The sequence below is a fragment of the Prenolepis imparis genome, unplaced genomic scaffold, assembly GCF_030444845.1.
Source record: "Prenolepis imparis isolate NDT839.2.m4 unplaced genomic scaffold, iyPreImpa1.0 SCAF_6, whole genome shotgun sequence".
NCBI classification, from domain to species: Eukaryota; Metazoa; Arthropoda; class Insecta; order Hymenoptera; family Formicidae; genus Prenolepis; species Prenolepis imparis.
This window is the reverse complement of record NW_028141164.1, coordinates 6,995,844-7,010,751: the sequence shown is the minus strand read 5'-3', so window position 1 is coordinate 7,010,751 and position 14,908 is coordinate 6,995,844. Positions and strand designations below refer to the sequence as shown.

At 38.9% G+C, this 14,908-nt stretch overlaps 1 protein-coding gene across 3 annotated transcripts in view; it reads right to left on the bottom strand.

The window, feature by feature from the left end:
- Positions 1-14,908, bottom strand: part of LOC145936957 (synaptogenesis protein syg-1) — a 396,806-nt gene that overhangs the window by 36,557 nt on the left and 345,341 nt on the right. For all 3 annotated transcript variants that reach the window (XM_083039649.1, XM_083039648.1, XM_083039647.1), the window contains 3 exons: positions 12,711-12,919; positions 7,886-7,996; positions 5,924-6,130 (listed from right to left, as the gene is read on the bottom strand). In XM_083039649.1, the coding sequence (XP_082895775.1) occupies positions 5,924-6,130; positions 7,886-7,996; positions 12,711-12,919 (527 nt within the window). The remainder of the gene's footprint in view (positions 1-5,923; positions 6,131-7,885; positions 7,997-12,710; positions 12,920-14,908) is intronic.

Genomic DNA, 14,908 nt, shown 5'->3' with positions numbered 1-14,908 from the left:
GAAGAGCTAAGTTTAAGCCGCCGTACTTTATATTGCCTGGTAGAAAAAAAGATACGGCTCGGCTGATTAGCTTCGAACTTCTCGACCACTCCGGCGAATAATGAATACAGTTTCATTCTTAAATTGCAACGACGAGTGGTGGAGAAGTTTCTCAACGAAGTTATCGTTAGGAGAAGATTTTACGCGACGTTCGCGCATATTACGAGGGGATAAAATCCGAAAAGTATTCGCAATTATTTTAATTTCGCGCCGCGTGTCGTATCGGTTTTTACCTTCATGTTTCGCGCGTGGTTTATTTCCATTTCTCACGACTGCCAGCCAGCGGAACGAGCGGGCATCCCGGCTGAAAATAATTCGTGCGATAAACCTCTGCCGGGGAAAAATATGCCATTACCGGGCGCTCCATTTGTAAATGCGACGATTTTCGAGCGCACAAGCGTTAAATATTAATTTTCTCGGAATAATGGGATTTCAAAACCACGGTACACACAACTGAATGTGACACGCGATGTACCCCCGACTGGCGGTACTTCGGAATTTGTGCAGAAAGACTCGATGAACCGTGAAATAATAATGATCCGCGATTAAACTGCGTTATACGCGCGGCCATCGTTCAGCGCGCCGTACGTTTTGATAATTTATTTCGCAACGTTCGTGCGCACACCCCTCCTGTCACGGTTCATATTAACGACCGCGGTTTATTTATTATGAAACGTTTGCTAGCTGACCGAAGGATCGGGTCGATTTACTCTTCGATAGGCACATCGAAAATGTTTTCCGTTCATAAATTGCAGAAGTCCGGTCCAAACCGGTGACACCCTTGATTTTTCTCATAATATCAAAAATCACTTTATTGATATTACATTATATTGGAATATTAAAAATCAGAATTGTATATATAATTTTATATGTAGTAAAATTATATAATTCGCTATAATCGTGCGTAAAACTTAAAAGATATTCATATCTTTTTATCAAAAAAAAAAGAAAGAAAAAGAAAAAGAGTTATTTTTTTAACCAGTTAAAGAAAATCCAAATCAATTGTCAATTTAATGCGTTTGGTTCGATACCGTCATAGAATGTCGGTAGACCTCTCGGTGCAACAATATGAGATATCTACATAAGTTTTCGCAGTCAGGAAATTACATTTTCCCATCCACATCACGAAAGTCAACATCTTTGCGACGTTAGGCGAATACTTTTCCATCCATTCGCGAATTCGTATCCATCCGACGAGCAGTCATGCAAATGCTCGAACGTATGTCCATAGGAATCGCATGACCACCCCGGGCAGGCAGGGATGAGAGGAAAGTGGCAGGGGAAAGACGGAAAAGATGGGAGGGGTGAAAGAGGTTCGAAAGCATAAAGTCGCGCGGAAATCGCTCTCGTTTGTCCATAAAAGGCAGCAGGGAGGCGGACGTAAGGCCGCATACCGATAATTCCATGGAGTGCTCCATGGAATTTATGAGGTTTAATCCTTTGCGGAATCCAAGAGAGGCGGCCCTCTTTTCCTTCCCCCTTCTTCTTCACCGTGCCACCGTGTACGACGGTTTAAGAGGGTCGAGGATGATCCCGGCCCGACGGTGGCAGGGAGAGGGTGGCTGCACGCCGGAGACGGAGGGTTCAAAGGTGTGCAAGAGGAAGAAAGCTCGCCGCTCGCTTCGTCTTGCATCATGGCGAAAGAGCGAGCTTTAACGCCAAGCAATAAAACCCGTGGAGTGGCGTAATTCCTATATACGAGTGATGCCCGCGAATATAATACCTTGAAAGAGATACGTATATAGATATACCGTACACAGACTGGTGATGCATTCCAGAAGAAGGGGGGGGGAGAGAAAGAGGAAGAGAGGAACGGTGCGCTTATTTCCTGCGTTATTCGGCGAAAACGTAAAGCGGAAATTAAAGCCGATAGACCGGGTAATGGCACGTGGCCCAGATAATTATGTATGTTCGCTTCGCGTCTCTACCCTTTTTTGCGGGGGATCGGTCCGAGAACTTATTTACATATCGACATTGAAACTGTCGCAAACCGTCCTGAATTGTATATTGTCTGACGTGTATTTCTGGTCGTCGATGATGAAGAGAGAGAAATAGGTACGGGATTGCATCAAATATGCGATACGACTCATTACGAGAATATATACGTGATAATTTGAGCGGGAAATTAATTCCGCGAGATCAAAATTGTTGTCGTTAGTAGATAATCGTGTTTAATGTGTAAATATTTAAGTTACGACATATCGATGCGTTTTGTATATGTGTACGTTGTTGATATTAATCGTGAATCAGTCTGCGACGAAACGCAGATTTTATATACAAGATATTTTCCTCCTCTTATCATTCCGCCAGATAAGATAATCGATAAATTACGTCTAATTGTAAGATTCTTCTTCCTCATGCGATCTATATTCGTGAGATCGATGGAAGTGCGAAAGCGCGGTTTTCCGCTTAAATGGCTGCGCGGGTTATAACTTTCTCGTATGTATCGCACTTTTTCACGAGCACCGTGCAAGCGCGGAATCCAACAACTTTCTCGCCTAATTAAAAATAATTGAATGCAAAATCCGCTTTAATTCGCCAACTTTTAGACGGCTTGTGACAGCAGCTTGTAATTATGCGCGCGAGCTATATATAAGGCGCGCACTTTGCTAAAAGCGCTCGCGCGTTCTCTCTCGCCATTTTTATCGCCGTACCTTTATATTTTTACGACGAGTATGCATCGCTCGGTCATGACGGATATACGGCAAAAGATACGGGTGGTATGTGCCGAGTTTTTATGCCGAAAAGAGAGAAGTAACACGAGGGAAACGAGGAAGAGAAAGAAAGAAAGAACGATAAAAGCGAAAAAAAAAGGGAGAAAAGAGGGGAAAAAAAGAGCAGAGCGATCTTTACGCGATTTATTGTAATCTCTCCACTAAAACGCGGTATGCAACAATTTGCAGTGACATTTAGCGACGCGTATATTCGATGTTCGTCGATCGTTCGCAATACGAACGGAATCGATCCGCGCGAATGTATATGTGAGTGATGTATATATGCGCGAACCAATGTTACAGCTCGCGAATTCGTCGTTAATACCCCTTAACGTCCCTCCACGACGACCCGGAGAAGAGAAAATGTTCGTTCTCTTATCGATCGCGTCGAGTTCGTCGCTCATTTACCGTCGACGGAATAATACGCGCTGCCAAGTGCGTAAACGATAAAAATTTACGCCGCTAATATCGCGGGAGACGCACGCCCGCGTAATGGCACATTGCTAATGCACCATCTCACACGAATATTCCTGTACGTGAAATTGTAACATTTGCACATGTACATACACGCACGCGCGCTATTATGAAAATTGGGTCTTTGTGAGTTTAATCGAACGACCACCGACGCGCGAACCATAGTTCTCGAATGTTTGCCCGTAGATGCGAGAGAAAGCTATATGATGAGATAATAATTGGACGCGGGAACTTATACGGGACGATTCGCTCTTCTTCATCTCTCGTTCATCGCAGTTGTCGCCGTTAAGTGCACGCGCATAATAAAAAAGATCCAGCTGCGAGAGCAAAAAGAAAGATGGATTTTCGATAATTTCCCCGAACACGAAATTGATGTCCGTCCACATATTCGACTTCTCGCCCGATCTCGTAAATTCTATCCTTCCAATGAAAATCGTGTTTTTTTTCGCGCGCGAGAGAGCACGAGAGAGCATGCATTATCACTTTGCCAAAAAAAGTGTCTATCGACGTTTTTTTATTACCGTCATTCCCGTCGTGAATGCGCGTCGTCGCTAATATTCCGCGCTTCTGCGCTTTTGTCGTTGCTATTCTTTATGTCTTTTAGATTGACAGTATAATCTGGTTATATTCTTAATTTTGATGGAAAAAAATTTGTCTCTTTAACGGATGTTATTACTTACGACGAAGATAGATCTCTATATAATTTCTCCAAAGACTTATATACGATCTTACCTATCTTTCGACAGAAAGCTTTCTCTGCTAAAACTATTAATTTTCTTTGCGCTTTTTGCGACGCATTAGTAGCTTTCCGCGGAGCTTGAGGAATATTCGATTCCGAGAAGATAATAATAAGGTCGCGGCACACTGTCGATGAGCATCAGGCGAAATGGGGTGAGCCAATTTCAGATGCACTCCGCGAATCGCAGACGAGGCGAGGGCGTGATAAAGTCGGGGGAAACCGCCGATGACTTTCCGCGCGACCTCGGCTGACCCGAGAAGAGAATCCTCTCCTCTCTTGGAATTTAATAAAAATCCGAAAGCTTCCGAAATCGAGCTCGCAGTTCGTCGTCGTCGAGGAACATTATGCGTTTCCACTCTCTCCTCTCGGTATGCATTGCCCTCCTTCGATTCTATTTCGCTTTACTTTCCCTATCGCGCTTCACGTCCCTTTTTCCTTTCTCTTTTCGCATTTCTCTCATCCCTTCATTCCAATATTTCGTCGAGAGACGCATTTCACCTATCCCGAATAACTTCCAGACAAATTGCGTCGCCGAACTCGGTGCTTGGATACACCATTTCGCGGAAATTGAGGTATTTGTTATAAATATTGGTAATACAACGCACGGTTTGTTATTCTGTCAACGTATCACAATTGCATATCGTTTCCCGCAGATTGCGGGACTGGATCTTAATTTAGATTAGTCTCATGCAAGAATATCATTGCATGTATGTTACGCCGTATATAAATTACACAGTTTATTCAAATTGATGTTAAATTATACAGAGAATTTGTATTAATTTAATATATCGAATACTTTTTCCCCACTACATATTCTTTAGTAAATTATCGAGATCGAATTTTTCTTAACGGAAATTTAAAGATAATTTTTTCGCTATTTTTCAATTTTCAACGTTAAATATTTTCCTATCTGAGCTCCAAATTAATTTCCAGTAAAATAAATTCCGCTTGAGAGATTAATTAAAGATTGAATAGCTGTTGAATGATGCATATATGCTTTTATATAAAATCATCATAAAATAAAATTTTATTCGCATCGGCAGAATAACTATAATGTACTGTGACAATTTTTGATATTTTTCAATTAACATAAAACATACTACACATCACAAAGAGATTAAAAAATATTTCGCTCTATAGAGATTTTCGCGAGAATTTTTCAAGTGCTATGTGAAATAATTTTTTCCTCTCTTTCTTTTTATCACTCATGCTAAATACACCGAGTTTCGTGATTGCGAAATTATTATTAATGCTTATTATAGAGACGATTGTGCAAAGATTCGCATAATCGCGAGACGCGAGAATCGCGATCGTGCAAAAATCGAGTTAATTATCCCCACCGTTCGTCCCAGGTTTAATATTGTCTTGCAATTCTTCTCCGTGACCCAAACGTGGGGAAACGGGAACGGCGAAATACCGTGGGAGAAAGAAGAAATCGGGAACACGTGGGCTGCGGGATAAACGGGATTGCGCAGATTCGAAGCCGCGGCCGGGTCGAGAGGCCGGGTTAAATACTTTCCCGCTTCGGTATTCAGCTTCGTTTACTCGACAACGCAGATTTTCCCTTTGGTACGATTCGCAAATGCATTCCTTTTGCGCCGATTCACAGAGGGAGAGAGAGGTGGGCATGGATCGATTGTACCCTTTGGATTTATCCTCCTGAGAGACCGCGGGCGGTGTTACACTTTGTGTAACTACAGCGCAACAAAACGGAACTACGAAGCTCCACGAGTTTCAGTTATCTGTGCCTCAAGCTTTGCACTCTACAAGGCGCGCTAGCATTCTTAATACTTTATAATTTAATTTAATATGAACATTTTATACTTCTTCTCTATACATATTGTAATATTTACATTGTAGATTTATTCGGAAAGTATTGTGCGTGTGAAAAAAGTACATTGAGACAGGTTTTTAATTTATAAAAAGAAATATTTGTTGAAAAAAATATAATACTTACGATGCATTTCAATCGCTATCGACATCGACACAGGCTGACTGATATTGTTGTTGGATGCTTGACACTCGAACACCGCGTGAAGATCCGCTCTTGACAATTCGCTGACGATAAGTGTGTTCCTACGAACATCATGGGAATCACCCGACTCGTCCTTAGAGTCCAAAAGCGTTTCTCCGCGCCACCATCTCACTTTAGGCTCCGGGCGACCTGAGAACAAACGTTGTAAAATTTATTTACCAATTAGAAAAAATAGAAATCTAAAATAATTTTATTTAAAAAAATTCAAAAAATATGTTGCAATCAAAAAAAATTCAATAACATTTTCTATATTGCACATTCTTCGCAACGATGATAATATATATATATAGATAGATTAATAATAATTCACTAATTAAAGATATATCGTTTAACATAGAATACTTTTTTATCTTTTGCAATCTCAATATGTTATAGTTAAACGCATGAAAATAAAATTAGTTATAGTGATATCTATAGGTTTTCCCATTTTAAATATAATTTAATTATCATGTCGAAAATCGCGAGTTATTGGAAAACATACATTAATTAAAAAATTAATTAAATGAATATAACTTGACTAAGAGATAAGTCTTTTCCATAAATTTGGAGAATAAATGAGATGAGCGATATATTTGTCATTTATATATATATATGTATATATATATTTGGCTTTAAGCTTTAATATATTTAGCTCTCGAGAATACTCACGAGCTTACGGACTTGTGTGAACTACTTTGCGGTGCAAAAACTACCTGCAATATTCTCCGGCATCGACATATCTGCAACACTATCCGTGCAATGTATCGCTCACCTCCCTTCTCTCACCCCCGCATGTTTCTCCTATCTTATACTATTTCTCCGGGAACGATTGCCGTGGGTTTCATGCGTATAGATAGGTACGTACGTACACACTCGCCCTTTCCCTCGCCCGCCCTACATTAGGTACAGGCTTCGTGGTACGCGTTAATTCATAATTCATAATGGTCGTTGCGTGCGGATAATCCCCCGAGGGTGAATATCCCGTTAAAGGGAGGTGGCGAGTCGACGGGGCGGTCTAGCTTATGTGCTGGGGCGACCTCATTATTTTTTACCGGACCTATTTTCGTTCAGAAGGGACAAGCAGAAAAACACGCGGCGTCGAGCGGAGAGAGGGAGAGGAGGAGGGTTGTAGACGGGAGGAGAGTGAGTGGAATTATTGTAGGTAGAGCGGTGAGGAGTGTATAAGATAGAGCTCTGTCGTGTCCCTCGGGTGGCGGCATGCGAGGTAATAAAAATAAATTTATTATCGTTATTGCCCCTCGTGTCTTGCCGACATAGCGGCGCGCGCCCGGATATTAAAATGTAATAGAATAAAAGGGCGCAAAACGCGCGCGAATGCATGCATCACGATTGCTCTTAAAGCTGTTCGATGCTTGTCGAAGAGCGTTTAACGTAATCTGGGCAACGGTACATTATAATTCTGTATTTATGCGGAAGACGAGGGGTAAAGGAAAATCTAAGCAATGCCGATATTATCGCCCTTCACGAGGATTATAATAATCATGCAATATCGGAGAGAGAGAATCATCCGATAAAGATTAAATAGACGCGTATAATAAAAAGAGAATGAATCGCACTGAATTTGGAATTTAAAAAATTTGATGACGTCAAGGCTTAGAAAAATGTCCTTTATCCGTAACATCAGGCCGCGATCGTATAACGTTTTAATTAGGCGCTTTAATTAGCTAAGAATAATATGGCTCCGTTTTACACGAACTGGATCGTGGCTCTGTTTTACATGCGAGAGCGAGAGAATGTTGTTGAACCAAAAGAGCGTATATTCCCATCGGTCATACCAATTATTCTGCCGTCTCTTTCACAGCGTATTCACAAAGGTAACGTCGAAAGAGAATACTCGGGTGTATTTTCATTCAACCTGTCTCTATTATAGAAAGTAGAGCTTACCCCCAAAGACGTAGCAATGCAGTTTCATCTCACCGCCTTCTTCGTAAGGTCCGGCGACTGCCGAGACGGAATCTCCGTGTTCGTTGATAATGTTCGGCTTTTGCGGCGGCACTGTAACAAGAGTAAAAAAAAGGGAAATAAAATATCATGTCAGTCACGACTCGCGCGTAATTTCAAATAAAGACAAATTATTTTAGATTAATGATTCTCAAAGAACGGAATTTATAAATAGATTCGTTTAGCACGAATTTTTTTATTTATTGATTGTATCACTCAAGTATAAAATATTCGGAGTTTCATAAAATTATACAATTTTAATACTTTTTCTTCATGTCAATATCTTTAATCATACTATATTTTTTGTAGCGTGACATATATTAATCAGTCGTGTAATATATAGTATCATATAATTAAAACATAAGAACTTAATAAATATTTAATCGTTCCTATCTCTCGATTGAGCCTTCATTTTCCGCATCGCGACGTAAAGAACATCTACGTAAAAAAAGATCTTCTACCCTTACTTACGAAATTTTGATTCGTTTGCTATACGCGCGATTGTACAGATACATAGTTGGCGCAGCCGACCGTATCGCGTTCGAGTGGCTTCGAGTTTGACCGCCTCTGACATCGCTACGAGCTATTTAAGCGCAGATAGGAAACTTTCCATGTAAGTCAGCGGCGTCCGGGGAGGAGTAATTCACGATACTCGTGCCACGAGTACCGCACGAATAGTCGAACAAGCAGGTGTACAGGTGTTACAGGTAACCGCTGGAAACTCGTACTCGGATGAGCGAGCCAGCACGAAGGCCATTCGCGGCTTTCGCCACAGAGTAGTTTGGCGAACACTCGAATTTGAGAGAGGTGATAAGATAGAAAAAAAAAGAAAAAAAAACTTGACACCTTCCGAGAAACGTTCTATATATAATATAATGCGAACAAAAATTAAAATATATATTAATTGATAACGTATCGAATCTTTTTATGTCACGCGCCCCTCTGAACTATTTCAGGCTTTATATACACAAATGTGAGGGACGCCTTTCAAATTATATATCAGCTGCGATCCTTTCAAGATAGCTCGCAACCTCTTATTATGTCGGTGTAATTCGGTACACCCATCGCGCGCGCAATAAAGCATTTTGCGTGCAAGGAAACAATGCGCGGCGGCGAGGTATCAAAAGGGCACGTAAGGGGATCGGTTTGGTCGTGTATAGCTTAGCTCTGACACGAGGTGGATGGGTGTGGAAGGTGGGCCTATCGTGACGTGTAAACGCTGGCAATTGAATATCGGAAATAGCGGCGTGTCGGAACGTCAGAAGGTGAGTAGCGGGCGTATTGCCTCGAAGATAGGCTGCAGTCGCGGTCGGGATGTCGGATGTCCGTCCAAACGAAACGGGCTGCCCGGTGAAAATTCACAATGGCGAACGCGAAACCTCTCGGATAGAATCGATCGTTAACACGACCCGATTCCTAAGCGGCATTAAACGATGCGATACACTTTTTAATTAGGATTCTCCTAAAATTCGAATTTGTCAAATTCGTACTTGATAAAATTTTATAAGTTCCCAACGCGAGAATATAGTCGTCTTTTTTCCCTTCTTATTACGCGTAATTAAGAACACGGCTATAATGACCTTACATACCTCGTACATCGAGTTAAAGTTCAACCGTTCTACTTTATAATTATCCTCACGAACACACGGACACGTGTCCGAGCAGGACAAATTGAAGCGGTGAACCGGATAGGAAATAAACCGGATTAACATGGACGCGCCAAGTTAAGCCGTCGGTCACGATACCGTGTAAGTGAGAAAGTCCCGACGTGAAAACGTTATCCGATACCATCTGGAAATAGCGCCGAGTGAAGCACCTCTGAAAATAGGATTATATCGTATCCTCTATATTTTATATCGAGTATAATCGATACATTAGCAGATCCTTCGGTATTAACCGCAGCCACTCTCCTCTTAATACCCGTTAAATATCAGATTTACATATGGACTACCGTTCGAAACATGGGCGAACTAAATTATCAAATCGTGTACTGACAAAATACTTGAACTCTGCAAATGATGCGAAATTGTATTGCAAATGATAATAATCGATTATATGATAATATAATAAATAGAACTATATGCTTGTATGCTTGTTATATAATTTATGTAATATACACGTATATAGTATCGAATAATTTAACGTAATTCGCGATGAGGGCAACTCTTTTCGATCGATAGGAAAGCATTCAAGAACATTGTGCCGAAGCAGAAAATTATATATATCAGATAAGGATAATAATAATAATAATCAATTTTTAATATATTTATGTTCTAGAATGAAAGCTTTTTGCCCAAAAAAGAAATCAAAGTTAGAAATAACATATAAGATAAAGATGATAATAATCAATTTTTAATTTATTATGTTCTAAAATGAAAGATTTTCGCCCAGAAAAGAAATCAATGTTAGAAATAACGTGACTAATGTAATAACTGGGAGATTTCTCTATAACTATAATTAAACTTACTTCCTTCTGATTAAATTATTTTCAAATTTGATTTAATATAATGGTAATTTTGATAAATATTTTATAAAGAATATACATATATAAAACACATACATATGCATATAGATATAATATAGATACATATAGATATAGATGCTATAATATATTTTATTAATTTCTACGAAGCTTGAGAAATGGTGTTTGCAGCATTTCTCTCGCTGGCGACTGGTTTCCATTGTTCATGAACTTCATGGAAGAACCAGGACATTTCCAACGAACATTTTCGCGTGACAAATGATATGCTGGAATTTAACGGGTTAATTTGTAGTACCTAAGTTTCAACATTGGCGGGAGTTGATATGCTCTCGCAAATTATGATGTTTAGTACGTGACACGGAAGAAGAATAGTTAGAGCGTATCGTTTCCGGATGCGAATGTATTTCGAAAATACGAAGATACATTTCTGCACCGGAGGATGAGCGCCGCAGGGACAAGCAACCGTAATTAATCCATGCTGCTCCAAGAGTTAAGCTCTTTTCACGCGAGATACTTATCGGAGGATTCAATATTCAGTATCTGCCGACTGGAAATATACATCGGCTTTACGCGCATTTTATCCCGATTCCGAATGTCTTGGGCAAAAATCGCAATTCTATTAAATCTGTCTTTATACTTTATACGCGATAAAAAAACGCGATACCAAAATACAATATATATACAAAGACATTAAATCTATATGCTACGTGTGCAATGGAACATTAATAGTTTATTTATCGCGGATCGATCTTATTCCGACGACGAGTGTTTCGTGCGAAAAAGCTTTTATCTCTCAATCTAACAGTAAGATTCCTCAGGGGAATGACCGCGCTAGTAGTTTTTCCGAAGGGTTACTACGTGAAACGAACATCCAGTAAATTGAGGAATCATGTAACGAAGTCTCTTTCCTGGAAAAGCGCTCTTTGCACGATCGCCGAAAGAAATGTCCAGTTTCGAAGTGGACGTCGCTTTCGAAAAATCTCGTCTCTTTCCAGGATATATTAAGCTTTTCGAAGCAGCGCTTTAAACGGGGGGATCAAACGTCCTTTGTCACAGGTAAATGGTGTTGCAACAACGACTACGAGAAAGGCAGACAAAAGAGACATGAATTGTAATATATAAAAGATAATGTGCAAGAGATTCTTTTTTCTTAAGATAAAGAGATAAACTCTTCTCCGATATTCTGTTATTATAATTTTCCTTTCAAATATTACCTAATTATAATCGCATGATGAATCGTCGCATTTTTAAAATGACTATGAATAAAAGCAAAATACAATAGAAATTATTTCTGCAGTTATTAGTCAAAAAAATGAAGAGTAACATGATAGTCGAAATTTTTTTTTGAATATAATATATATGTAAGATTCATTAATCATAGAAAAAATGCATAGGTCAATTTAATGATTTCCTTTGAATGTCCTGTTTAATCAAAATTAATCTAATTGAACACGTATCAATAACAGTATAGCAATAACAGATAGGGATGATAGAATAAAAATGCGAGGCAACCAACAGATACAATGAAGATTACATGTTTAACTATCCCAACTATGTGAAACTGATGGAATTTGCTTGCATATTGTTTCCCGTTGAACATGTATTTTCATAAATCGTGCATAATAGAATTCTATCGAAGTTCTACCGCTGTGATCAATAAATTATAATTTGGCTAATAATAATGTTTATCATCGTTTTAATATTCTTCAATAATTGTAATATAAAGTTATTCATTATTAGTCACAGATATATTTTACATATAATATTACTACATATTATATAAAATATTATATGTAAAATATATGTGAAAAGAGCAATTTATTCATTAGCGCGATTATTTGCGTTAATCGATTCGTTCTGAAATATTAACAAAAATTAATACGTTATATGCATGATGATTGAACTAGCCATATTAAAGAGTAATAAAAGTTTCAATAATCGCTATAAAGTAAGTTATATTAGTTTCGAGAATATAATGTAAATTGTGCTGACTATTACAAGATTAAAGTCTCTAATTAAAGAGAAAATTAAATTAACTATGGGTAAAATTAAACTTCACGATTAATCACGAATTTTGAAATGCAATATCTATTTATCAGTAACACTTATCAATTCTCTTTTATAAACATATTTTAAATCGTTAAAATTTAGAAATAAACGAAAAGTGATTAATATATTATTTATTTTATATTATATTATTCGTTTTTTATATCATTCGTAGTTTTTCTAAATGAAGAATTTTTTGCAAATGTATATTTTGAGCGTGCTATTAAATAGGATACAAACCTATCACTGTCAGTTGAATTCTGGAGTTTCTAGTCGGACTTGTGGTAAAGTCCACTCGGCACCTGAATTCGCCTTCGTCCTGATCCTGTATGTGGTTAACGCTCAAAGTTGCCGGTTCCGTTGTTGTTCTAAAGAAGGCTCGATCGTCGAGATATTCTTTATCCTGCCAATGCGATGCTTTGTCCGAGTGCTTGCCGCGTAGATCGTAACTAAAAACAAATCATATTTTTACTTTATATCTTTCACTAGATGCGAAAATATTTGATTCGTCATAAATATAATATCGCGAAATGAAGTTGGTACATACATATAAATATATGAGAAAATACAAAAAGTGAAGTGAGAGATGCATATACTCTAAAGAGCAATATATCATCTTGTTTGTAACATATAAATGTCATACATACATAACATTAGATATCAAAACGACTATTATTTAATCTTTGTATTCTCTAATCATATTATATATGTTATAATAAAAATTTAATCGAATTGTGTGTATTAATATAATAATTTTCTAACGCAAAGAGTAAATTCTTACGACGTTGAAATTCTTGAAAGATAGTTTAGTAAATTCATAAATCTATTGTTCGCAATATTTCATTGAAATAGATATCTTTTTCATAGACATATTTAAGCATTTCTTTCACGCTCCTACAGGATTAAGAAAAAACAACTAAATTTCTCCAAAAATCTATAAAATTCAGAGGAGAAAGAGAGAAAGAGAAGTAGTGTTTGTGCAATACGATCATATATAAGTGAAAATCGTATCACGAATAACATGTTCAGGCATGACTGCGCCATGTGTCGCTTTATGTTTTTTTGCTATTCCGCGTCGGAAGTAGTCGCGATAAAAAAATAAAATGAAGAAAATGCAAAACTCCAAAACTAATATCGACAAAACGAGAATTTCATTAATTCCCCCACTCTTTAATATATTGAACGCTTCGTGCAAATTTGACGCAGGCAAGCAAGTTGGATAATAGAGGACTCTATATGACATAGGTATGTAGTAGAGAGTATAATTTCGTTAATTAATATAATATGATATGTGTGCCCGCGTTTCTGTGAGATAAACTTTACATTTAAAACTTTATACACTAACTATTATATATACCGACAGCTGTGTAATATATTTAATTAAATATGAATCTCGTTGTAAAAATCCCATTATTCCTGTCTCTCTTTATCACATATGTGTATAATAGAGCAGAGGGAGAGAATCATTTTTTAAATATTTTTTTATACAATCTTATATAATTTTATAATACAGAATTTTACACGCGCAATATATCTATATTAGAATTTTATACGTAATATACACGCATAATGGTTGACTCGATTTTTCGAAAAAAAATTTAAAATCACGCCTGGATGTGTCTCTCATCCTATTTTATCCCTCGTCTTTTCTAATAAATGGTCGGAGTTGCTAATTTTACATTCGAACGTGCCCTGCTGTCGCGTCGACGACACAGAAAAAGAATCACGTGTCGGGCTGTACACTCGGGGTGTTAATTAAGAATGTATCGGCCAGCCGGTCGTTCTCCATACTCGAGGGCGCCGAGGAGGAAGCCGCGCTGACCCCGTCCAGACAGACACTTCACCGCAGATCGCCCCACTGTGCGACCCAACCCCCGCATACCTCTCGCGCCCCCCATCCTGCCCCCTTCTTCCCCCGGGGCATCGGGAGAGCATCGAATTTGCGGAAATACCACGAGTGCCTCGCCTGGTACCAGATTCGGCCGCGTGTAGGGACGGACGGCGGACCGGAGGAGGGCTAAATGGTACGACTATGGGGCGTCAGCGGGGGAATGAGGGAGTGGAGGGCGCTGTTGTACATTCCTCCGGTGTATTACGAGCCAGTACACCCACCAGCTGGCGAAGCGTGTACCCGCCGTCCGAGAGCGCGCGATCGCATGCTCTCCCATATGCCGAACAACAACGATGCGGTACTTCCGCGAACGCATTCTCTCGCTGGTTGCATCCAACACGTGTGTCGACGTAACACGTGTATGCATGCGCATTTACACACGCGCGCGCGCGTACATTTGGCGGAAGGGAGGAGGTAGAAGGTAGAAGTTAACCGAAACAGCGAAGTTGTCGCCGCGTAATAGCGCGAGCCAAACGTTTAAAGCGAGAAACTGCTCTCCTGTATATATATATATATATATATATATATATATATATATATATATGTT